At 40.4% G+C, this 25557-nt stretch overlaps 1 protein-coding gene across 2 annotated transcripts in view; it reads left to right on the forward strand.

Annotated features, from left to right (window-relative positions):
- LOC143024636 (uncharacterized) overlaps positions 1–24064 on the forward strand; it is a 24241-nt gene extending 177 nt beyond the window's left edge. Inside the window, exons 1-4 of one of the 2 annotated variants that reach the window (XM_076183546.1) lie at positions 1–233; positions 511–1019; positions 2914–3118; positions 12235–12380. The exon at positions 1–233 is cut by the window's left edge and continues 177 nt beyond it. In XM_076183546.1, the coding sequence (XP_076039661.1) occupies positions 578–1019; positions 2914–3118; positions 12235–12259 (672 nt within the window). In that variant the 5' untranslated portion in view covers positions 1–233; positions 511–577 and the 3' untranslated portion in view covers positions 12260–12380. Of the gene's footprint in view, positions 234–510; positions 1020–2913; positions 3119–12234; positions 12381–22909 lie in introns of those variants that run through there. The other variant, XM_076183545.1, reaches the window with a different exon arrangement.
- Positions 24065–25557: the final 1493 nt, after the last annotated feature.

Raw genomic sequence — 25557 nt, forward strand, 5'->3', positions numbered from 1 at the left:
GTTACAACGCAGTTTTACTGCTGCTGCTGCCGCGCCGCTCTGCCGACGCCCTCCTGACGAAAACGTTTTCTCCCGCAACGAAACGTGTATTCATCTTGCTCGGTGTATGTAAGCTCGTCCGGCGGCTAGTTGAAGTTATTTGTGCACGCGAGAGTGTATGTAGAACATCGCGCTGCCTCACCCGACAGAAGCATATTAACGGGAACAGACGACCGTTTGTTCTCCATCACCAGGTTTGTTCCATTTTTTTTTTTATTCTGATGTCTGTTTAATGTACAAGCAAAATTTGAAAAATCTACAATGTTTTAGTTGCAATAGGAATTGAATGCGATTTCGTCATGGGAGATGAAAGCGCTGTTGATTTGTGGGTAACGTAATACAATGTAAAAATTACAAACCCTTTATAGAAAAAAATATATAAAATAGAGTAATGCAAATAAATAAACTAAATCGTTCAAACATGCCAAAATAAATCCTAACTTGGCAACTTTTGCCGCTGGCCCCTCTCAGTCACAGGATCTAAGCGAGCATACGACAGCCAACGTCTGCTCAGTCAAGAAGCACCCGGTGGGCGACAATGAGCTCGTGGCATACCAGCGGATCGGATGATTCGAACCCGGGCAGGGCTTACGGATCAGACCCAGATGAAGTTTCGTCGTCCGGTATTACCTACTTCTGTGACAGTAGCCAATTCAGCTGCCTCAGGCTGAGTAGTACCTGTAATACTCCAGAATACTCCGGGGCAGTTGGGGGTACCTATGGTATCGGCAGTACCTCAGAAGACATCGGGGGCTTCTACGATATCGTCAGTACCCCGGAATACTCCGGAACAGTCGGTTCCTATGGTATCGGCAGTACCCCAGAATACGCAGGAGCCATTGGAGGTTCCCATGGAGTCGGCAGTACCCTGGAATACTCTGGAGCAGTCGGGTCAGATGGTAGTTGCAGTGAAGAAGAGGACGATCGGGGGCTATACCTCGACTTAGACCAGGAGAGACGTTCTCAGTTGGACCCAGTAGGTAAGCAAGTCTGAGTTTGCTTTTCTAATAGAATCACATGTCGATAGATTGGTCTAAAGCAGGGGTTCCCAAACATGTCAGCTTATCGACCCCCTAGTAAAGTTTAACATTTTCTATAGACCCCCAAACTATTAATTCACGAATTATGTCAGTTTATTATTATTATTATTATTATTATTATTATTATTATTATTATTATTATGAGTGTTAATATTATTATTATTATTATTATCATTATCTTTATCCTTATCATCATTATCATTTTTATCATTCTTATCATTAATATTATCTATATTATTTTATTATTGTTAGTATTATTATAATTTTAGTTATCAATAGTGTTATCATCACATTTTGATCCGTCATAAAAGGCCTAAATGTCAACATTCATTAAGGCGACTGCGTTCCCATACGTATATATAAACATGTTTTAAGATAAATATTTATAATTTACCAATAGCTTTAAGAGTGATATTATATATTCTTTCTTATATTACTATAATATTCATTCATGATGTGGTTGTGTATGTGAGATTCTCCTTACATGCACAGAATGGGGAAGATTTTCGAGTGAACTGACTTGGTTTTTCTTTAAGATTAGATGTTGGTTGGTTGATTTTTCTCACTCTTTCAGTACGGGAGGAGAACAGGATAATTTCATGCCAACCATTTAATTTTAAAGACTGCCTTTCGACCCCATAGTAATTAACTGACCCCTTTCGACCCCCTAGCAATCTACTGACCCCCTTTCGACCCCTTAGCTATTTGTCGACCCCTTGGATGGTCTCATCGACCCTTTGGGGTCGATATCGACCACTTTGAGAACCCCTGGTTTAAAGTGAGGCCGGGCGTAGAATAGGAAATGAAATGTAAAAGTAGATGAATGAAATGATTAAGAAAGCTTTCAGTCGGTTTCCCAGGTAGTTTGTCTACTACAGCAAACTTTCTTGAAATTTTGCATGTATCATGGAGTACGGTATTCAATTCATTGACTGATAAGCACATAGTGAAGTTGTCTCCATCTCATTCTGGATTTATATCTTCCCAACTGCTCGAACCCTGATTATTATTCATTGTAAAAATATTTTCAGTTTTGATGTTATAGATACCCTTTTAAATGCTGAGAACCTTTGTGGAAGTCCCAAATATTTTAATTGGTTTCCACATGATTTCGTATATTTAGTATCAATAACGCGATGCCCCTATCGAACCCATCACTGTCTGCAAAAGGGTTGGAGATCATTCAGAAATAAAATATTCCAAAGGTGAACGGACAGATTAACTAGTTTGTTAAAGATGGCGAACTCAAGAGAGTTACCCATAAATTTTCGTCTTATTTTTCTTAGGCAAGATTACAGTGCTATGATAAAGATCTTTTAACTTTTTTTTCCAAACTATTTTAGTGTTTTATTTTACCAAAGTACATAACTTTACTCTTACTATTGTTAAATTTCGTGAGGCACATTCATAGATATTGTTCCAGCCTGTCTAGATTTGTATGCAATTGCCAGTTGCCTATTGAGTCTTTCAAAAGAGACGCCATGTGAGGATGGTTCACTCGTGAGAACTTTATCAAGTATTTGATAAAGTTCTAACAAGTGAAACGTCATGCTAATAAAGGCCTCGTTCTCACTTTTTACTATCTAAATTTCAAATGTCTAGAATGGCCTATCACGGATAGTTTCGTGTCAGGAAGGTTGTGCACAGTAGAATCGATGTCATTGACCTTTGCCAAGGAACATTGAGTAACTCTTCTCATAACATTTTCACTCTTGTACTAAGCAAGGTTCTAAAATGAGTAATTTTGTCGGTCTTGAAGTTACATGTTCGATTTCGAGACGTTAGCCTTGGTGGCCTTTGAGGTGTTGAGGAACTTCTTGTGATTCTTTGGCAGGAGCCGCAGGGGTCCAGGAGACACTTTCCTCCGGATGCAACAGTTCCTCTAGCAGAATAAACTCCTTCGACCCAGGATTTACAAAAAAGGGCAAACCTCGCAAAGTCATGGCATGGCAGAAGAACGATCTGACTGAAGACCCCGAACTAAGGGCGAAAACTGACCCCGCCAAGAAGCAACGTATAAGGAGAGAGGCCCAGAAAAAGTAAGTATATATGCATGTATTATTATATGTATGCTTCTTCATTCCCTCGGAGAACTCTGAAGTGGTACACGTGCATATGTTTATGAATATGAAGCTGCTGTCTAATAGAAAAATGCAATGCCATTACTCAATTGGAACATGCATATATATAGTATCTTAGATGATGTAGGTCTTTGTATTTACCTAGTTGTATCATACGGGAAGGGTGCTATGCTCTTACCCGTCTTTGTATCTATCAGCATCAAGTTTTTTTCTTAAAATCTTGAATAGTGTTTTGCACACACTGTTTCTTTGTCCAATGTATGATTCCAAGCATCTATCACTGTGTGGGAAGCTATTTTTTCAGATCTCTTCTGTAATTATCTTTTTTTAGTTCCTTTTCGTGTCCTTGTTTTTCCATTGTCCCATTTCAATAAGCCATTCTTATCTAAGATGTCCTTTCCCTTCATAATTTTATAGATATTTCAGTAAGTGTCCTCTTTCTCTTCTATGTTCCAGAGTTGGTAATTCTAATTTGGACAATCTTTGTTCATATGTCATTTTGGAAAGAGTTGGTGCCAGTTTTGTTGTTGCTCTTTGTATTCTTTCTAACTTCTTTATATTCTTTTTGGTACTGGGTGTCCATAGTGTTGCTGCGTACTCGAGTTTTGGTCTTATTAGTGTAGTTAAATTTTTTATATCATTTCCTTGTCCAAATAGGCAAATGCCACTTTTATTGACCTCAATAAATTATAGGTTTCTCCGACTATTTTATTAATATGCTTATCCGGTGTCATGTCTTTGCTGATCATCACTCCAAGGTCTTTTTCCGAGTTTACTTTTTGACCTCTTCTTCACCAATTTTATAATCTCTCGATATTCTGTTTTTACTTTTTCCAAATTCCATTATACTACATTTCTTGATATTGAATTTCACTTCCCACTTTTGAGTCCATTTCCAGATCTTGTCCAAGTCTTGTTGTAATGAGTTGCAATCCTCCTCCGTTTTTACTTTCTTTAGTATTTTTGCATCATCTGCAAAGAAATTCATATAACACTCTACTCCTTTGTCCATGTCATTTATGTATATAGCAAACATGATTGGGGCCAGTACTGATCCCTGTGGGACACCACTTATCATTTCTTCCCAATTTGAGAATTTGTCTCGAATTACGACTCTCATTTTCCTCCCAGTCAGGAAGTCTTTCATCCATTCCAATAATTTTCCTCTGATGCCACCTATTGATTCTATCCTCCTTATTAGTTTATTGTGTGGTACCTTATCAAATGCCTTTTGTAGGTCCAGAAAGGCAGTCTGCCCAACCATCTCTTGTATTATGTCTATTAATCTTGAGTAGAAGCAGATCAAGTTTGTTGTACATGATCTTCCTTATCTGAATCCAAATTGATTTGGATTCAGTATAGTTTTTTCTTCCAAATGTTAACCCATCTATTTTTGATTACCTTTTCGCAAATGTTTGCCACTGCGCTTGTCAGGGAGACCGGTCTGTAATTTGATGGGTCATCCTTGTCTCCTCCCTTATAGATTGGTACAATGTTTGCCTTCTTCCAGTCCTGTGGCACTTTTCCTTCTTTGCGTGTGAATTTGATTATATTGTATATTTTGTCTGTTAATTCTTCCATGCATTCTTTCAGTATCTAATTTGCAATTCCGCCTGCACCATGTGATTTTCTGATGTCAAGGGTTTTGATTTGGTCGCTGATTTCCTTCTGTGTTACAATTATTTCTATCATTATTTCTCCATTTCCTCACAGTTAGGTGAGTTTTCTGTTGTTCATATTGATTTGAAATGGTTGTTCATAATCTCAGCCATTTCCAGTTCTGTATATTCATGTTACCTTGGCGCAGCTTTTCTATTTCTTGTTTGTTCTTCAGTTTGCCATTAACATACCTGTAAAATAGTTTGGGTTCTTCCTTGCATTTTCTAATATTTTTTCATAGTTTCTCTTTTCATCTCTGCGTATTTTTACATACTCGTTTCTTAATTTGATGTACATTTGCCATTTGGTTGTTGTCTTGTCTCTTTTCCATATCTTCCAAGCTTTGTCTCTTTTATCCTTAGCCTCACTACACCTTTTGTTGTACCAGCTTTTTATGTATGGTCTTTCCACTTTTTGTTGTGGTACATATTTATTTACTCCCTCATTATAAATTTGTTTTAGTATGTTCCATTTCTCTTCCATCCCTGTTTCTTCATTTAGGAATTTTTCCCAGTTCGCGTCGCGAAAGAATTTTTTGAGTTTCTCAAAATTTGTTTTGTTGTACATTAGTATTCCTGTTCTATGTTTATCATTTCTATTAGTACATGGTCACTCTTTCCTATCGGAGTTTTGTAGTAAATTTTATCGATAATTTCATGCTCTGTCGTAAGTATTAAATCCAGCCTTGATGGTTCTTCACTACCTCTGTATCTGGTATTTTCCCTTATCCACTGAGTCATTGTGTATTCAATGGTCATTTCGAGCAGGATGTTGCCCCAGAGTTCCTCTCCACCCTTCACTGTCATTTCCTTCCAACATATTTCTTTTGAATTAAAGTCACCCATAATTACTGTATTTCCTCTGTCCTTCAGTATATTAGTTAATTCATATTTTGTATCTTCTAATATTTTGGAATGATCATTTTCTGTCCAGGACTGTGTTTTTGGGGGCACATACACCACTACAAATGTTCTACTCTTCATATGTTTGCTTTCAACTTGTATCATAATTGATTATACATATATGTATGCTTCTTCATTCCCTCAGAGAACTCTGGAGTGGTACACGTGCATATGTTTATGAATGTGAAGCTGCGGTGTAATAAAAAATGCATTGCCATTACTCGATTGGAATATGCATATATACAGTATCTTAGATGATGTAGGTCTTTGACTACATATACACTCAAAGTAATGTCGATAGAAAATTGTAAAGGTGGCTTAATGCATCCTGGAAAGAGCGAATTCCAAGTTTTTGCGATAGAGATAGATTTTTGTATCATCGAAATGTAAATTATACACACACGTGAATATACATATATATATATATATATATATATATATTATATATTTATATATTATATATATATATATATATTTCTTTTTTTATATTGTATATTTAGGGCGCAGATTCTCACTAATACACACTGAGTTAAACACGACAGCATTTTGGCACTGATTAATCTTCTTACTGAGATTTTCAATTTTTCTCACAGTAGGTCTCATTTCAGGAGGGTGGGCAAATACAAACCTTCCATAGTCTTCCATATTTAATTTGACGTTTCGACTTCAGAGAGTCATATTCAGAATAGTTACAAGAGATAAGTCACAATTTTCAAAGCTACATGATTCACAATTGACAATAATGTACAGACAACATGGGTTTAAATATAGGCCGCTTGGGAACGCTGGATAGGTCGTGACCCGCTGCGTAGTCGGGCACTTCGTCTTGGAGGGGGAGGAGGAGGGAGAGGGGGGGAGTCAAGTAAGATAGGTCTTCTCGCTGGGGCACCACGCTGGTCATGTGGGGGTTGGTGAGGTGTAGGAGGGGGAGGGGGATAGGAAGGAGGTGGGTGTTGCTGTTGTTGGGCTCCAAATCTAGTGGAAGAATTAAAAAGCGGGATGGCAGAAATCATTTTACATTGAATGTTAATAATTGGAGCTCTCTCCCTTATGTGGATGGCTTCAAGCATTTTTAGTTCCTTGATTTTGGCACAGTGTGCAACTATCCTGGTATTATCCACGATTGTCTCCCTATCGATTACATCCTGGTGGTATTGGAGGTGGTGTTGTTTAATTGCTCCTTGTTGTAAATGTAGGGACAACCGTCTACTCAGTTGGCATGTCGTGAACCCAATGTATGAAGAATTACGGGGTGCGCAGTCCCCAGTAGTACAGCGGTATTCATAAATGACATTGGTTCTCGATGATATGCCGCCTTTGCCAGACAGATTGTTCTTCATAACAAGGGAACAGGTACGGGGGTTGTCATAGAATATAATTACTTTTAAGTTATCGTAATCACCTATTGGGTCACCATTAACAGCATTCACAGCAATAATCTGGGAATTAACCTAAAATTTTATTTGACTACTGGTGCTTATGCCCCTGGTTATTTTTATGGAAATGTCAAGACCCTTAAGGTTGGTAACCCTTTGAGGCCCATTATTTCTCAGACCCCCACCCCTACATACTCCTTAGCTATGCGTTTGAATAATATAATTACCCCATTTATCCCCACCACTTATTCACTCAGATCTACAGACGAGTTCATTGATGTACTAAGGAGTAACAACCCCGCAGGAATTATGGCTTCCCTCGATGCCCACAGTCTCTTCACGAACATTCCAGTTTTAAGAACTACTGAGATTATTCTAGACTATGTTTACCATCACCCGACACTACCACCACCTAAAATGCCTAAAACTATCATAAAGGAGATGCTTCTTGCTTGCACTACCGAAGCCCCATTCAAATGCCCTCAAGGTTAACTTTTTGTCCAAATAGATGGCGTTGCCATGGGCTCTCCTTTGGGAGTCCTTTATGCTCAAGCCTTTATGTCTCACGTAGAAACTGAAGCCTTACATTCCCTAACCATGAAACCGCATGTATATCTGAGATATGTTGATGATATCTTTGTGTTTCTGACGTACAATTACTAGAAGAGCTCAGATCTAATCTCCAAGCCATTTCAGGGCTACAATTTTCTACAGAGCTCAATGTTAATAATAAGATCCCTTTTCTTGATGTCTTGGTGGATGCGACATCTAATAACTTTAAAAATATGGTATATCGCAAGCCCACCGATAGCGGAAAATGCATAAACGGTATTGGTTAATGTTCTCGTAATTATAAGAAAGGCGTTATAAGGGCATATGTCCGGCGGGCAATTTTCATTACATGACTCTCTAAAGTCAAAACGTCAAATTATATATGGAAGACTATGGAAGGCTTGTATTTGCCCACCCTCCTGAAATGAGACCTGTGAGAAAAATTGAAAATCTCAGTAAGAAGATTAATCAGTGCCAAAATGCTGTCGTGTTTAACTCAGTGTATATATATATGTATATATATATATATATATATATATATATATATAGTATATAAGTGCTTCAAATTTCCTGTTCCTATTATTGCATTTCACGTCCCCTTTGCTTTCTTCATCTAAGTAACCTGGGATATTGGCTGCATGTTATTGTGGCAAAGTAGCATGTTGTTGATACTTAAGGGTCTATATGAGGCACCCCTACGGACCAGAGTCACACATCGTTGTGTCTGTGATAGAGGAAAACTATGTTCATTGAGAAATGATGACACTTATACTACGACTGTCCCTCCGTTATGATGTCCCCCAACCCCTTGTTACTGTCCTTTGCTATTTATCTGAATATTCATTCCCCCCCCCTTTTTTTTTTTTTTTTTTTTTTTTTTTTTTTTGCCTACCGTGTGGTGGGGGAAAAAGAATGCTACCACCAAGTCTTCCCACTTGAGTCGTAAGAGGCGACAAAAAACGGGACGGGGGATGGGATAAGGAGTCCTACCTGTAACCTCGAAGGGGACATTCTTAAAAAAAAAAAAAAAAGGAAAGGCATAAGAGAATCTGGGAGTTTTCCAACCAGTACCCTAAGGTTTGGGTCTTTTAATGTGCATGGATGTGGTACAGATGAGAGTAAAAGGGAAGAGATAGGTAGTATGCGAGAAGAAAGATGGATGTGCTGGCTTTGAGTGAATCTAAAATGAAAGGTAGGGGCGAGTGTGAGTTTGGGAGTGTAGTTGGAAGGTACTCAGGAGTGAAGAGGGGACAAGGGAGAGAAGGGGTGGCTATATTAGTAAGTGAAGAGATAGGTAAGGGGGTAGTGGAGTGGAAGGAGGTTTCTTCAAGGTTGATGTATATGAAGGTGAAGCTGGGAAGGGAGATGTGGGTTTTTGTAAATGTGTATGGGCCTGGTAGTGAGAAGAACGTAGAGGAAAGGGAGGCGTTTTGGGTAGATTTAAATGAGTGCATAGAGGGATTAGGGAGAAATGTCAATGTAGTTGTATTGGGAGACCTTAATGCTAGTGTAGGAAACGAACCAATAGACGGAGTGATTGGGAAGTATGGAGTTCTTGGTAAAAATCGTAGTGGAGAATTGATGGTGGACATGTGTCTTGAAAAAGAGTTGATAATAGCAAACACAGTGCTTAGAAAGAAAGTCAAGCTTAAGTACACATGGGAGAGGGTGGTGGATGGAAGGTTGGCAGATAGAGCGTTAATGGACTATATAGTGGTGACCAAGAGTATGGTAGGAAGAGTTAAGGATGTACATGTTCTAAGGGAAGAAAGTGGGGGAATATCAGATAATTTTCTGGTGGAAGGTAGATTTAGAGTGGAGAAAGATGAAAAGGGCAGAATGTAGGGAGGTACTTAGAGTGAACTGCTTAAATGAGAGGGAAAAGGAGAATGAGTATAAGAAGCTGAGAGAGGAGTGGGAGGGAGTAAAGAATAGAGTAGAACTAGGAGTGGAGGAGGAATGGGGATGGTTCGAGAAGGGAGTCATAAGGTGTGCAAAGATGGTGTGTGGAACAAGGATGGTGGGAGGAAATAGAAGGAAGAGTAGTGAGTGGTGGGATGAGGAGGCAAAGAAGGGTGTAGAATAGAAGCAGGCTTTCATTGATTGACTACAAATTAGGACGAGAGAATCGTATGAGAGGTACAAAGTAAAGAGGAGGGAAGTTAAGCATAGATAAAGGAAGCAAAGAGGAGAGCGGATGTGAAATGGGGTAAGAGTATGACAAATTTTTGAAAGGAATAAAAAGATGTTTTGGAAAGAAAATAAAAGAGGAAGAGGAGGCGAATCAAGTAGAGAAGAAAAGGTAAAAGGTGCAGATGGACAGATGATAGTGGAAGAGAAGGCAGTGAGAGGAAGGTGGGCAGAGTATTTTAGGAGTTGCTAAATGTGAAGAAGGATAGGGAGGGAAAGGTAGTTGCAGTGGGAAGCGCTAAGAAAAGGAGAATGATGAGAGGGAAATGGAGGAGAAATAGGGAAAGAGGAAGTGAAAGTACCTGTTAAGATGATGAGAGCAGGTAAGGCACCTGGGTTGGATGGAGGGTCTTGATTGAGAGGATTAGGAGAGGAACAGAGGGAGTAATTGGTGAGGAACAGTTTGGTTTTAGGACTGGTAGGGGTTGTGTACATCAGATTTTTGTGGTAAGACAGATATGTGAGAAAGCTATAGGAAAAGGTAAGGATGTTTTTTGGGCTTTTATGGATTAGGAAAAGGCTTATGGCAGGTTAGAAAGGAAGGTACTGTGAGAGCAGTTAAAAGCAGTCGAGAGTTTTTACGAGCGTAGTAGAATTTGTGTTAGGATTAGAGAGAGTGAATGGTTTTAGGTAAAGGTGGGACTTCGTCAGGGATGTGTTATGTCGCCCTGGCTATTCAATCTATACATGGATGGGGTGGTGCGAGAGGTGAATGCAAGGGTGGTGGGTCAGGGGTTAGAGATGGTTAAAGAAAATGGAGAAAAGTGGGAAATAAACCAGTTGTTTGCTGACGACACTGGGCTTGTAGCAGGATCATAGGAGGTATTGAGGAAGTTAGTGACAGAGTTTGAGAAGGTGTGTGAAAGAAGGAAGCTGAAGATAAACGTGGGTAAAAGTAAGGCGATGAGATGTACAAGGGGAGAGAGTGACAGCAGGCTGGAAGTGAGCATTAAGAGAGAGAGACTGGAGGAAGTGGATAGTTTTAAATACTGGGTGCAAATGTGGCAGGAAAGGGAGTGGGGGTGGAGGTAGAATGTAGATTGAGAGAAGCGAGTAAATGCCTTGGTGGATTGAAAAGTGTAATGAGAAATAGACATCTGGGAATAGATGCTAAGAGGAGGTTATATGAAGGAGTGATAGGGGTTACTAGGCTGGAGTGAGAAATGAGGTGAGGAGGAGAACAGAGGTGGAAAGGGAGTTGGGATATAGGGTAATAGGATAGTTCGGACACATGGAAAGAATGAGTGAAGAAAAATTAGTAAAAGAAGTGTGGAAGGCAGAGGTGAAAGGAGTGAATATAAGGGGGCGTCACAGGATGAGAAGGATGGATGGGGTAAAAGGGGCATTACAAAAGAGAGGAATATCTGTGGAAGAAAGACGGGAGAGGACAGAGGATATGGGTGAATGGGGAAGGGTTGTGTATGGATGATGCAGTGACGCATGAGGGGGAGTGGGTGGGGGATGGGGGGTGAGGAAATATGTATGAGAAATAATTTGGCGCAGCCCGAAGGGATTTCTCCCTGCCTTCTCCTTGCTGTGGATGTGTTGTGTCTTGCGACACTGCTTCTGCCCCAGGGGAGGACAGGATGTAGGGATGACCCGTCATCCAGGGGGGTGCCAAGATGAGAGGGAGGGTGGAGGGGAGTGGAATATGTAGGTAATGGAATGGGTGGGAGTGGTTTCTATGCCTTTTTCTTCTTGCCTACCCCCCATGTATGGGGGAAAAAGCCTTTAGTATATATGTTCATGTTCTTTATACTTGTTTTGCAGTAGAAGCTTCATACTCTCATATGTTTCCTTCATGTTAGGTGCATGGGCCAGAGGAACAGAAGAAAACCCATTTCCATTGTGGAGCAAGACATTCAGGCTCAGTTTTGAAGAGTCAGTAAACAAGAGCCACTCATTTCTGTTATATTTATGGTTAAATTCCTCTATAACAGAATGTACATCTTTGCAAAACACCACACCACCCACAAGGGAGAAACAATTTTCAAAATCACAATGTCGCTTATGATAACTAACTTTGAATTATTTCTGGAGAAGATTCCAGAAGCAAGAAGTTTAGAGTGCTTTTTTGACCAGTTTAAATCCCGCACAAGATCATTCAGATCTCCCTGACACAATAAATGTGGTTCACTTGAAGAAAAGATTGGCTGAAAGTCCATGTCATCTGTTTCTTTTTCCATAAACTCTACACTTGACTCATCATCACTTAGTTCCACTTGTTTTGGAGGGTCAGGTACAGGAAAGTCTTGACTGCGAGGTACTGGTCTCATAGCAGATGATAAATTGGGATATTTTACAATATATTTGGATGTTGATGTTATACCTTTTATATTTGTAATGCAGAAGTGGCAATCTGAAGTATGATCTTTTGGTTCTCTCCAAACCATAGCGATGGCAAAAGGCATATGGCGTGAACCTTTCGCCGCCCATGCAGTGAGAAGCCTAGCACAGGTTACACAACACACACGAGGATCCCAACTTTTATCCTGGTCCCCCACTTTGCAGCCAAAATGTTCATAACACTTTTTGATCAATGGCGTGAAACGTCTTTGTGACTTGAATATTAGTACACCTCAAATAAAGCAAAAATTGTCTACTGTAGGTAGTTTATACATTTTCTTGGCATTGTGAAGGTGAATGATTGGTACGCTACTGTACAGTATCACAAACTTATTGTCGCACAAATGCGCACTACACAACCTCACACCAACACTTGAAACACAGTACTGCCAAACGTATAGAGATTACAGGTAGATGACGGTACGTTTCGATTAACAGTTCATATAAGACTGGGATGTAAGCAAGGTTATAAGGAAGGTTGGTTGATATGGAAGTCTGCACGAAACTTAAATGATATATATTTAAGACAAAAGAAAAGATAAAGATTTGCCGTTTTTACAATTACGTACATACAACTCACAGTACACTGGGAGATATAACATAAGTATACTTTCCCAACTAAACACATACAATAGAAAAATTACTTATAAGTCCAAGATAAGGCTTCATTATACTTGCAAATTTATACGTGGGTGTAACGATCAACATCGTCGAAGGGGTGAGATCAAGGAGGTGAAATCCATAGGGCGGTAGAAGATAAGAGAGGGTCGGCTCGGGACCTGTCCCCTTTATATAGTCGAGTGGGGAAATGACGTGGCGATTCATGGGCATGCTTCGAAGCCGAACGTATGTGGTACGTTTGTCGTACGTATGAACAACGTTGGACGAGACGGCTTCAAAACTTCGATCGTAGCAAACGGGAGATTTGAAAGTTGCATTCGATTCATGGTTGGCTATAACACCCCCCTCCGGAAGTCCAGCGTAACGGGGGGCAGCTGGACTAGGGAGTTCTTAGTCACCGTGAATCGTCTAGGAGGCTGGTCGCTCCCCTAGACAGAGTGTCTGCAAGGATGTTATCCTCTCCTTTGATGTGGACCACGCGAAAGTTGAAGGCATGGAGGACAAGGGCCCACCGGAGGACTCGTTGATTGGAGTGACGGGCCCTCTCGATGAAGGTAAGAGGGTAGTGGTCGGAGTAGACGAGCGTTACATGACCATGATACGTCAGATAACACTCGAAATGTTTGAATGTAGAGACGAGGGCTAACGCCTTCTTCTCCACCGTAGAATATGATCGCTGATAGGGTAGTAGATTGGCGGAGTAGTAACACACGGGATGCAAAGCCCGAGTGCTGTCACCTGCCTGCAGCAAGACTCCTCCTATCCCTTCTCCCGATGCGTTTACGTGGAGAACGAAGGGTTGGGAGTAGTCAGGGATCTTCAACCGGTTCACTACTCAAGAACTGCCGAAGGGTCTCGAAGGAGCGTTGGCAGGCTGGAGACCAGACGATTTTCTCCTTGGGACTGGTGAGGCCTGTGAGAGGGGCCGCAATGGAGGAAATGTTGCGGTAGAAACGGCAGTAAAATGTCGCCATCCCCAAGAACTGTTGGAGAGATTTCCGGTTGGAGGGTACAGGGAAGTTCAGGATAGCCTCCACGTTCGCCTGCTTAGGTCGGTACTGTCCGTTTCCCACCTCATGTCCCAGGTATGATATTGACAGGTTGGAGATGAATCCAGTGGTGACGAGTCGATCAAGAAAGGCGTCCAACTTGCGGAGGTGTTCTCCCCAGGTATCTGCTAAAACAATAATATTGTCTAGATAAGCAAAAGTGTCAGGGAGGCCAGCGATAGTATAATTAGTAGCTCGTTGGAAGGTGGCAGGGGCATTGCACAGACCAAAAGGGAGAACAAGGAAGTTAAAAAGGCCGAAGTGGGTTATAAAGAAGGGTAAGGTTTGGTCTCTTGGGGTTAATCTGACTTCGTGGTAGCCTCTAATTAGATCCACCTTAGAGATGAAAGGAGCTTTTCCCACTTGATCCACGAGGGCGTCGATACGGGGTAATGGGTAGCAGTCCTTGACTGTCACCGCGTTGAGCTTCCGGTAGTTGACACAGCGCCTCCACTCGTCATCACCTTTCTTTGGAACTAGAAGCGCCGGTGATGCACAGGGGGAGCAGCTAGGTTCAGGAAGTCCGTTCTCTAACAGGTATGGCCACTTCTTTCTGCATCTCTGCCTTGTTGGGGGTGAGGCGATAAGGGATATGGCGGATTGGAAGGGTATTAACATGCAGTTCTATGTCATGAGTAATGGTGGTGCACAGTTCTGGTTTCTCCGAGAAGACGGAGGTGTGTTTCTCGAATAACCGAACTATGCTTTCCCGTTTCGTTTCATCAAGGTACCCAAGACACTTACTAGGGTCTTCAAGGAGGGCAGAGTTGGACTTGAGAGCAGTCGTATCGGTCTCTCGAAAGTTAGGATCATCGGTAAGGGGGGGGGGATCTTACAAAGCATGATACTGGTCTCTAGTACATAAGTAGGCTTTATACGGACGTACTCTTTCATTAGATTGATATGAACAAGTCTAGAGACTTTACGACGGTCAGGAGTGAGGACTACGTGATTTTACTGATCCTCCCGATGAGAAACTACATATGGACCCTGGAAATTGAGAGAAAGATGGGTCCTTGGGACTAGTAATAACAGAAGTAGCTTATCACCTGGGTTGAATTTCCTTACTTTAACCATTTTATCAAAATGAGTCTTCATTTTTTATTGAGAGGTCTGAATTTTTCAAGGCAATGCTTCTTACTATGTGCAGTTGATTTTTAACATATCCAAGAACTGATACACTGTCTGGTTAGGATATTGAGGAGTTTCCTGGCACCACTGTTCATTTAGAACCTTGAGGGGGCCCTCTTATCTAGCGCCCATAGAGCAGTTCAAAGGGAGAGTATCCCAATGACTGTTGAACCGTCTCTCTGACCGCGAACAGCATTACTGGTAACCCCTCATCCCAATCCGAAGAAGATTGATTGCAATATTTTTTGAGCATTGACTTGAGAGATTGATGAAAACGTTCTAATGGCCCTTGTGTTTCCGGATGAGAAGCAGAAGACAGGATTTGGGAAATACCTAGCTCCTTTAGGATACTGGCAAAGAGGTTGCTCGATCGGACTGAATTTCTTTCAGCAATCCTCCTTGAGTAAAAAATTTCAATAAGGTGTCAGCTATAACTTTGGCATTTATTTTCCTAAGAGGGAAAGCTTCAGGATACCTTGTTAATGGCCACATGACAGTAAGAATGAATTGATTTTCCTTATTGGTCTTAGGCAGGGGTCTAACACAGTCTATAATAATTCTGTCAAAAGGTTCATTTAGAACTGGAATGGGATTTAAGGGAGCCTAGAGAATTTTCTGGTTCGGCTTGCCCACCATTAGGCAAATGTGGCAAGAGTTCACATATTCTGAGATTGTCTTTTCTAAACTTGGCCAGAAGAAATGCTTATCAATTTTGTTAAAAGTTTTACTGACTCCCATATGTCCTCCAGCTCCATCATGGGCTATTTCAATCACTTGAGTTCTGATAGATAAAGGGGTAAATATCTGGTGGACCTCTGCCCAAGAATCATGGTCAGAGCAATTGGAAGGTTTGCTACATCTCATCAAAATACCATTCTGGTAGTAGTAACCTGGGAAATGGTCGACCTTTTTCTCTAGAATCGACCGCTAGTCTATGGAAATTATTTAAGGTGGGATTATCGTGTTGAGCTTTGATTAAGTTCTCTGGGGAACTTATTTGGTTGGGGAGATCAAATTTATGAGACACTTTACTATCAGAGAGGGGAGTTTGAGATCTGGGTGACTGCGCACAGGGGAAAAAATGTCATGGTGAAGGTGATCTTCCACGACAGTAAGGGTCTTGTCACCAGGGAACTTTATAATATCTGGAGGAGGAACAATCATAGGTCTAGCTAGATCGTTTCCTAGGATGAGATCAACCCCGAGGACAGGCATAGAGTTTTTCCAGACGCCAACTTCTCTCTGAAACAATTCACACTTTAAAAAGACTCGAGCTAACTCGATGGACTGGGTAGAGGATAAATCACTTACAGTTACTTTCCTTCCTGTCATCTTATTTATCTCGGGCAAAGCCTGTTTGCTCACTATGGACTGAGCTACTCCAGTGTCTCGAAAGATAGTAATAAGGAAAAGGGGGCTTTTCTCATCAGTGGAGATTTCACCATGGGACTTGAAATCTTTAAAGGCATCTTCACGGGGAGAAAAAGTTCCTTTCACTACATGGGTCACTGGTTTATGAGAACCGTAAGATTTTTGTCCATTATACTGGTAGGTGCTTTCGACCCACTAGGGCATTTTGAAATTCTGCAACCTGGCTCTTGGCATCGAGTGATGTGATGGCCAGATTTATACAGTAGTTACAATGGGAGGAGAAAGGGGTAGGGATAGAGGTCTTTCCTGCCTGCTTATCATCGGGAGTGGCAAAGGAACCTACTGATGGCTTTACAAAATTGCTTCCCCGCTGTACGTTCAGACTGTTCAATACTGAAAGTTGATCGGCAAGTAGGGCTGCTTCAGTTAAATCAAGAGCATATTTCCTATTTTCCCAGCAAATCTAGATTTAAAGGGCCTTAGGAAGTGGAATGATAATAAAAATCTCGACCAAAGGATTACAAAGGCGGAGCATGCCGACAGGAGACCTTTTGATCCATATCTAGGTCGGATGCAAAAAAAAAAAGAAAAAAAAATCATATTAATAATAAATTAAAACTATAATAATGTAAAAATAACAAATGAAATACATAAATAAATGCATAGGTATAGTTGAATAACAAACAAAAAGGTAAATACAGGTAGTAAATGATTATAAATTGACATATAACTAATAATAAATGAAAATCAGACAGACAAATTATAACAAAACAAAAACAAATAATATAACATAAATTATAATCATTACAGCATCTTACTTAGGTATTTATCTAAATGATTCTTAAAGCTTCGAACTGAACTACATTGCACTACCTGTGCAGGAAGTTTATTCCATTCATTAACTACACGGTTGGAAAAGTTGTTTCTACCTACTTCCAAATTGAATCTATTTCCGGACAGTTTGAGACCATTGTTTCTTGTCTGATTCTCATTCAATGTGAAAATTTTGTCACTTTTGATGTTGTCAATTCCCTTTAAAATCTTAAAGACCTGTATCAAGTCACCTCTGAGTCTACGCTTTTTTAGGGAAAACAGATTCACGTGCTTAAGTCGATTTTCGTATGATTTATTTTTGATATTTGGAATCAGTTTTGTGGCTCGCCGTTGTGCTTTTTCCAGTCTGTCAATGTCTTACATGAGATTCGGTGACCATGCAGAAACAGCATATTCCAAATGTGGATGAACTAACGATTTATATAGCTTGTTAATGAGTGATGGACTTTTGAAATCAAAAGATCGCGCAATCAATCCCAGAATCTTATTTGCTTTCTCAGAGGCTGAAATACACTGCTTGGATGATTTGAGGTCGTTACTGATAATTACGCCGAGATCTTTTTCACTATCCACTTTTGTTAACGAATTTCCAAAGAACTTGTAATCGTACTTACTGTTATTTTTACCTATGTGCATTACCTTGCATTTACTTGTGTTAAATTTCATTAGCCACTTTTCAGACCATTGCTGTAATTGATCTAAATCTTGTTGAATATCTAATTGGTTTGAGTGATCATTTGCCACTCCGCACAGTTTTGTATCATCAGCAAATTTGGAAACAGTAGATTTTAGTCCATGGTCTATATCATTTATATATACTATGAATAGAAGTGGCCCAAGAACGGAACCCTGAGGAACTCCACTTGCAACACTTTTCCATCCAGAAGTTTTTCCATATAAACAACTCTGTTTTCGACCTTTCAACCAATTACTAGTCCAACCTAATAGGCTACCACTTATTCCATGCAAAGCTAATTTAGTAAGTAGTCTTTCGTGTGGGATGGTATCAAAAGCTTTTGCAAAGTCTAGATATATTAAATCTATATTGTTTCTTTTGTCATAATTCGAGATAACTGTTTTGTAGAATTCGAGTAAGTTAGTCACGCAAGAACGTTTCCGTCTGAAACCATGCTGGCTATCATTTATCAAACGGTTACTTTCTAAATGATATTCGATATCATCTCTGATGATAGTTTCCATTATTTTTCCTACGATCGAAGTCAAACTTATAGGCCTATAGTTATTTGGTTTCTTTTTGTCACCTTGTTTGAATATGGGAGTAAGGTTAGCTAGCTTCCATTCTCTTGGGACATCTCCGGATATGATGGATTTCTTGAAAATAATTTCTAATGGAACAACAATCTCATTTTTCATTTCCTTTAAGATTCTTGGATGCCAACCGTCAGGCCCTGGTGTTTTATTAACTTTGAGTTTATCTATACACCTTTTAATTTTTTCTTTTGTTATATTTACCGTAGTAAGATTACCCCAGACTTTTCACAGGTTTCAGTTTGGAATTCACTTTGAGGTGTTTCGTTTACGAATACCGAGCTAAAATAATTGTTTGAGATATTACACATTCCTTCATTTGAATATTCAAGTTGACCGTCAGCAGATAATAGTGGACCAATGTGATTCCTAACAACCTTTTTATCTCTAATGTAACTATAGAATTCTTTGGGATTCTCTTTGGATTTATCAGCGATGTTCATTTCATATTGTCGTTTTCTTTTTCTTATTGTCTTTTTTAAATCTGTCTGTATTGATACATAACTTTCATAGTCATTAGATGCACCCGAGCACTCATATTTCTTATAAGCCTGTCTCTTTTTAGCAATACTTTTTCAGTTTCTTTGTCGAGCCACTTTGGGCGAGCCTGATTTGGGGGACGTCTGTCCTTAAAAGGAATGTAAGTTTCTATGTCTCGATTAACTCTTTATCTGCGTTTTAAAACTGTTTTTGTTTATTGTGGTGGTGCTAGGCGTTTATATTCATTTGATGAAGACCCATCTATGTTTCGAAGACCCATTGTTTCGACCTCTCTACCTTACCTAAATAACTTAGCCTTGTGTTCTCAATTGCATCATATTTTTTTTTTATCTCTCCCTCCCTCCTTCCCCATTGGCACCATAGGTTTGTGTTATTAAAGTAAAAAAAAAAATAAAAAAAAAAAAAAAAAAAAAAAAAAAGTATCTTTACTATCGCTATAAGTGCTTTGGAATGGGATGCAGCATCTCTTGTCACCTTTCCCGTCCCGCAACACCCCTTTCTTCTCCAGTCCCCCCCCCTCCCCCATCACCTAACGTCACTTATCGTTTGCTCCCGTCCCCCTCTACCTTTTATAGATAATAGTATACATAGGTTTCCACAATAAAGTTATCTTCTTGGACGAAAAGATATAGCCCGTGTACGTAAACTTGTGCGGCCCAGCGTCTCTACATTCTCTTACCCGTCTCCTTTCTTAACTACCTCCCTCTCCTTCGTGTCCTACTCCCCTCCTATTCCCTCTTCACTTCCCACTCCCTCCCAACTTTCTCCTCTCCTTCCTCCTCTTCCTTCCCTTTCATCTTCTGCGCAAATGACCAAAAACTAAAGGAAACATTTTGCGGTATTTTTCCCTAAAGAAACGTAGACTCAAGGGAGTTTGATACAGGTCTTGAAGTCTTTAAGATTCTGGAAAATGAACATCGAAAGTGACAAAATTTGTGCACTGAATGCAAAGAAGACAAGAAATAATGGTCTCAAAATGTCAGGAAGTAGATTTCATTTGGAAGTGAGTAAAAACAACATCGCCAACAGTGTAGTAAATGAATGGAATAAACTTCATGCAGAAGCAGTGCAGGGTAGAAGAGAAGTAGCAGGAAATCATAGATTGACTACAAATTAGGACGAGGGAATCGTATGAGAGGTACAAAGTAAAGAGAAGGGAAGTTAAGCATAAGATAAAGGAAGCAAAGAGGAGAGCAGATGTGAAAAGGGGTAAGAGTATGACAGAAAATTTTGAAAGTAATAAAAAGATGTTTTGGAAGGAATTAAAAAAGGAAGAGGAGGCGAATCAAGTAGAGAAGAAAAGGTAAAAGGTGGAGATGGAGAGATGATAATGGAAGAGAAGACAGTGAGAGGAAGGTGGCCAGAGTATTTTAGGGAGTTGCTAAATGTGAAGGAGGATAGAGAGGGAAAGGTAGTTGCAGTGGGGAACGCTAAGAAAATGAGAGTGATGAGTGAGGAAAATGAAGGAGAAATAGGGAAGGATGAAGTGAAAGCAGCTGTTAAGATGATGAGTGCAGGTAAGGCACCTGGTTTGGATGGGTGCCATTCAGAATATCTGAAGAAAGGAGGTACGGTTATGGTGGAGTGGCTGGTGAGGTTATTTAATGGTTGTTTAAGAGAGGATAGAGTGCCGGAGGACTGGAGGAGTGCCTGTATAGTTCCGCTTTACAAGGGAAAAGGGGACAAGTGTGAATGTAGTAGTTTCAGAGGGATCAGCTTGTTGAGTGTAGTTGGGAAGGCTTATGGGAAGGTCTTGATTGAGAGGGTTAGGAGAGGAACAGAAGGAGTAATTGGTGAGGAACAGTGTGGTTTTAGGACAGGTAGAGGTTGTATAGATCAGATTCTTGTGGTAAGACAAACAGACATGTGGGAAAGCTATAAGGATTTTTTTTTTCATTTATGTATTTGGCAAAGGCTTACGACAGGGTAGACAGGAAGGCACTGTGAGGTACTGCACATATATGGGATAAGATGAATGCTGTTAAGAGCAGTCAAGAGTTTTTAAGAGAGTAGTAGAGCTTGTGTTAGGATTAGAAATGGAGAGAGTGAATGGTTTGAGGTAAAGGTGGGAATTCGTCAGGGATGTGTGATGTCGCCCTGGCTGTTCAATCTTTACATGGATGGGGTGGTGCGAGAGTTGAATGCAAGGGTAGTGGGTCAGGGGTTGGAGATGGTTAAAGACAATGGAGAAAGGTGGGAGGTGAGCCAGTTGTTTGCGGACGACACTACGCTTGTAGCAGGATCAGAGTAGGGATTGAGGAAGTTAGTGACAGAGTTTGAGAAGGTGTGTGAAAGAAGGAAGCTGAAGATAAATGTGGGCAAAAGTAAAGTGATGAGATGTACAAGGGGAGAGAGTGACAGCAGGCTGGAAGTTTGCATTAAGGGTGAAAGACTGGAGGAAGTGGATAGTTTTAGATACTTGGGTGCGAATGTGGCAGGAAAGGGAGGAGTGGGGGTGGAGGTAGAATGTAGATAGAGAGAATCGAGTAAATGCCTTGGTGGATTAAAGAGTGTAATGAGAAATAGACATCTGGGAATAGATGCTAAGAGGAGGTTATATGAAGGAGTGATTGTGCTGACAGCACTGTTTGGGGCAGAAACATGGAACATAAGAGAGGAAGAGAGAAGGAGTTTGAATGTGTTTGAGATGAAATGTCTGAGAAGTATGATATGGACTACTAAGCTAGATAGAGCGAGAAATGAGGAGGAGAACAGGGGTGGAAAGGGAGCTGGGAGATAGGGTTGATGAAAGAGTATTAGTATGGTTTGTACACATGGAAAGAATGATCAAAGGAAGATTAATAAAAGAATTGTGAAAGGCAAAGGTGGAAGGAAGGAATATGAGGGGGCGTCCTAGGATGAGATGGATGGATGGGGTGAAAGGGGCATTACAAAAGAGAGGAATGTCTGTGGAGGAAGGACGGGAGAGGACAGAAGATAGGGGTGAATGGAGAAGGGTTGTTTATGGATAATGCTGTGATGTATGAGGGGGAGTGGGTGGGAGATGGGGGGTGAGGAAGTATGTATGAGAAAAAAATTGACGCAGCCCGAAGGGATTTCTCCCTGTCTCCTTTTCTGTATGAGGGGACGGAGAGGAGGGGGGGGGGGTCGCCGAATTTATGAAGCGGCCTTGCTGTGGATGTGCTGTGTCTTGAGACACTGCTTCTGACCCAGGACAGTAGACAGGAAGCAGGGATGACCCGTCATCCAGGAGGTGCCAAGATAAGAGGGAGGGGAGTGGAATATATTGGAAATGGAATGGGTGGGAGTGTTTTCTATGCCTTTTTCTTTTTGGCTACCCTCCGTGTAAGGGGGGAAAAGCCTTTGGTATATGTATGTATGTACTTTTATTTATCTGTTTATTGTATTCATTCATGTATTATTCATGATTGTTATTTTTCTGTTTGTTTATTATCTATCATAATTGATTTATTTTATTCATTTAGCTATTTGTTTATTTTTTCTGCATCCGACCTAGTTGTGTACCAAAAGGTCTCCTGTCGGCATGCTCTTCCTTTGTAATCCTTTGTATTCAGTCGCTTCGATCGCCACTTTCACCACCATATGAAAAATGAATACTGTTAGATAATTTTTTTTATGTTGTCTCTCACAGCATTCTGAGGCGTATATATATGTGTGTGTGTATGTATATGTATGTATATATATATATATATATATATGTATATGTATATACATACACACACACACACACACACACACACACACACACACACACACACATATATATATATATATATATATATATATATATATATATATATATATATACAGTATATATATATACAGTATATGGGTCGGTCAGGCATAAATATAGTGTTTTTATCACCTCCCCTGCCCAGGGACTTGGCACACTATGTTGAGATATTTGTAGACACCATGCTTTTGCACTGTCTTTGCTTACGTTTCATATCCACTTTTCTTTTCTAGAGAACTTGAAGCCCTTAAGCAGACGTGCGAAATCCTGGAGTCGGAAAATAAAAAGGCTGTCAAGACGACGCGCGCACTCCGGTGCAAAGTAGACGAAAACAGAGCAAAAGAATCGAAGCTCCAGAATGAAGTCCAGAATATGAACAAGAAACTACAGCAGATGAGACAAGAAATGAATAGCTACATTGTAAATCTGGAGAACCTCATTGCTCCGATGGACTCAAACAGTAGTGATGGGATGCGTCTTCAAGCGCTGCTTGACGAAATGAGACTGCGCTTAAGTGAGAGCGGAGTTTCTCACCCCGAATTTTAGCTCGACATCAGTAAATGCAGAGGCCATGTATCAGTCCTTCCCTTTCATGTTGACGTACCAGATTGAGGGGTTCTCAACCGGGGGAGTTCTTGGACCCTAGGCGGTTTGTAATGTTTCCCATGGTAAGTCACACATTCCATGAGTAATACACTCATGAACAAATCTGTTGGGAGTCACGGGATTAGATGATAAGGTCGCACTTTATCAAGAGCCGTGAGTTGCCTGTCCATTTTCTCACTGAAGCCTATTTTGTGATGCTATTTCAGAACTTCACTGGGAGATTTTTTTAATGCGTTGATCAACTGTTAATCTTATCATCGGTGTGTAGAAGCACGGGTCTCTTTTAAAAAGAAAACAGTAGCAACCGAGTGATCGATGTGTAACCCTTTGAAATGGGAAGGAACCCCCGTGGATCTCGGCTCAAAACGGCTGCTTTACTAATGATTCCTGACGAATTTGTTCATGGAATCTTACCGTATACTTTCCTTAACACCATAAAACTTATATGTTGAATAACATTTATTGACATGAAACAGCCATTTCCAGTTGTCTGTTTGTCTCTTTCATCTCTGAGAAATCCTCAGATCCCTACATGATCCACTGGATCCCTTACTGATATATATATATACAGTATATATATGACACACTTCTTAGCCGCTGAAGTCTTGTCCGAACCCTGTCTTTCTGAGTGTTAGCCCAAAGAAATGGTATGTATATATATTTTTAATGAAATAGACTGGGCTACCGTGCAAGGGACACTGAGCCGTTATGTTAAGCTATGCCTTTTGTGCCTATTTGTGATATTGTATTTTTTTTAACCTTTTTAAAGTAAAACACTTGTAAAGACCACCTGTCTTTAGTAACCTGAGTTTCCTGTGCAAAAGATGGTCCTTGACTTCGATTCCTGTATGGGACCCGGGGTTCAGGAAGGCCACGGTGCGTTTGATACAGGTCTTGAAGTCTTTAAGATTCTGGAAAATGACAACATCGAAAGTGACAAAATTTGTGCACTGAATGCAAATAAGACAAGAAATAATGGTCTCAAAATGTCAGGAAGTAGATTTCATTTGGAAGTGAGTAAAAACAACATCGCCAACAGTGTAGTAAATGAATGGAATAAACTTCCTGCAGAAGCAGTGCAGGGTAGAAGAGAAGAAGCAGGCATTTATAGATTGGCTACAAATTAGGACGAGGGAATCGTATGAGAGGTACAAAGTAAAGAGAAGGGAAGTTAAGCATAAGATAAAGGAAGCAAAGAGGAGAGCAGATGTGAAAAGGGGTAAGAGTATGACAGAAAATTTTGAAAGTAATAAAAAGATGTTTTGGAAGGAAATTAAAAGAGGAAGAGGAGGCGAATCAAGGCGAGAAGAAAAGGTAGGTGCAGATGGAGAGATGATAACACTGGGTTGCATCAGAATTTTTTTTTTCTTGCAACAGAGACGTCATTAACGTTTTTCATTACAGTTTCGCATGCTAAACCCATAAAGTATACCCATTTTTTTCAGGGAGGTCCTCATTTTTTTGTAATAACTGACACTATATTTATAAGATTCATTGTGCAGAAGTGCGTCTAAGCCATGTCTATAAAAGACTTGTGAATATATAAGGATAAGTAAAGGACATTCGAGGTTGACGGTACATTTCATATTATTGAAAACAAACAAAAACATGATGAATGGGCATAACGTACATGCAGGCATGTAGATAACTGATTACAAAAAACACAGTTATATTTGAAAGCTGAAGGCAGCTATTCGCCTTGAAAAGCACGCTTTCGCGACATTCTCTTGTGTGCCGGTTTATCAGCAGATGTTGTCCAGCTTCTTCGAAGAGACCAACAGTAATCAGCCATCATGGTCATACTCCAATTGCCTTGATAGCGGCGCTCCATTTCGGATATATCTTGATGGAACCTCTTCCCCTGTTCCTCACTGTACTCACCCACGTTAGCAGGGAAGTAGTCAAGGTGGCTATGTAGGAGATGTATTTTGATGCCCATGCGTGCGCCAGCCGCCTCATATGCTTGAAGCATGTTCTCAACCTGTTCCTTGTAGCCATCAGATTTTCTGTTCCCCAAGAGCCCTGCCACAACTAACTTAAAACTTTCCCAAGCACTTATTTCACGAGGTGTTAATGCTTCACTAAATCCGGAATCTGACATAAGCTCACGAACCTGTGATCCTACAAATATACCAGCTTGCAGTTTAGCATCACTAACAAGAGGGAATTTATGGGACAGGTAGTTAAACCCTTCTCCATCTTTCGGAAGTGATTTCACAAAATTTTTAATCAATCCCAGCTTTATGTGAAGGGGAGGTAGAAGCACTTTCTATGC

The sequence above is a fragment of the Oratosquilla oratoria genome, chromosome 4, assembly GCF_046742065.1.
Source record: "Oratosquilla oratoria isolate Oo_2021 chromosome 4, ASM4674206v1, whole genome shotgun sequence".
Taxonomy (NCBI): Eukaryota; Metazoa; Arthropoda; class Malacostraca; order Stomatopoda; family Squillidae; genus Oratosquilla; species Oratosquilla oratoria.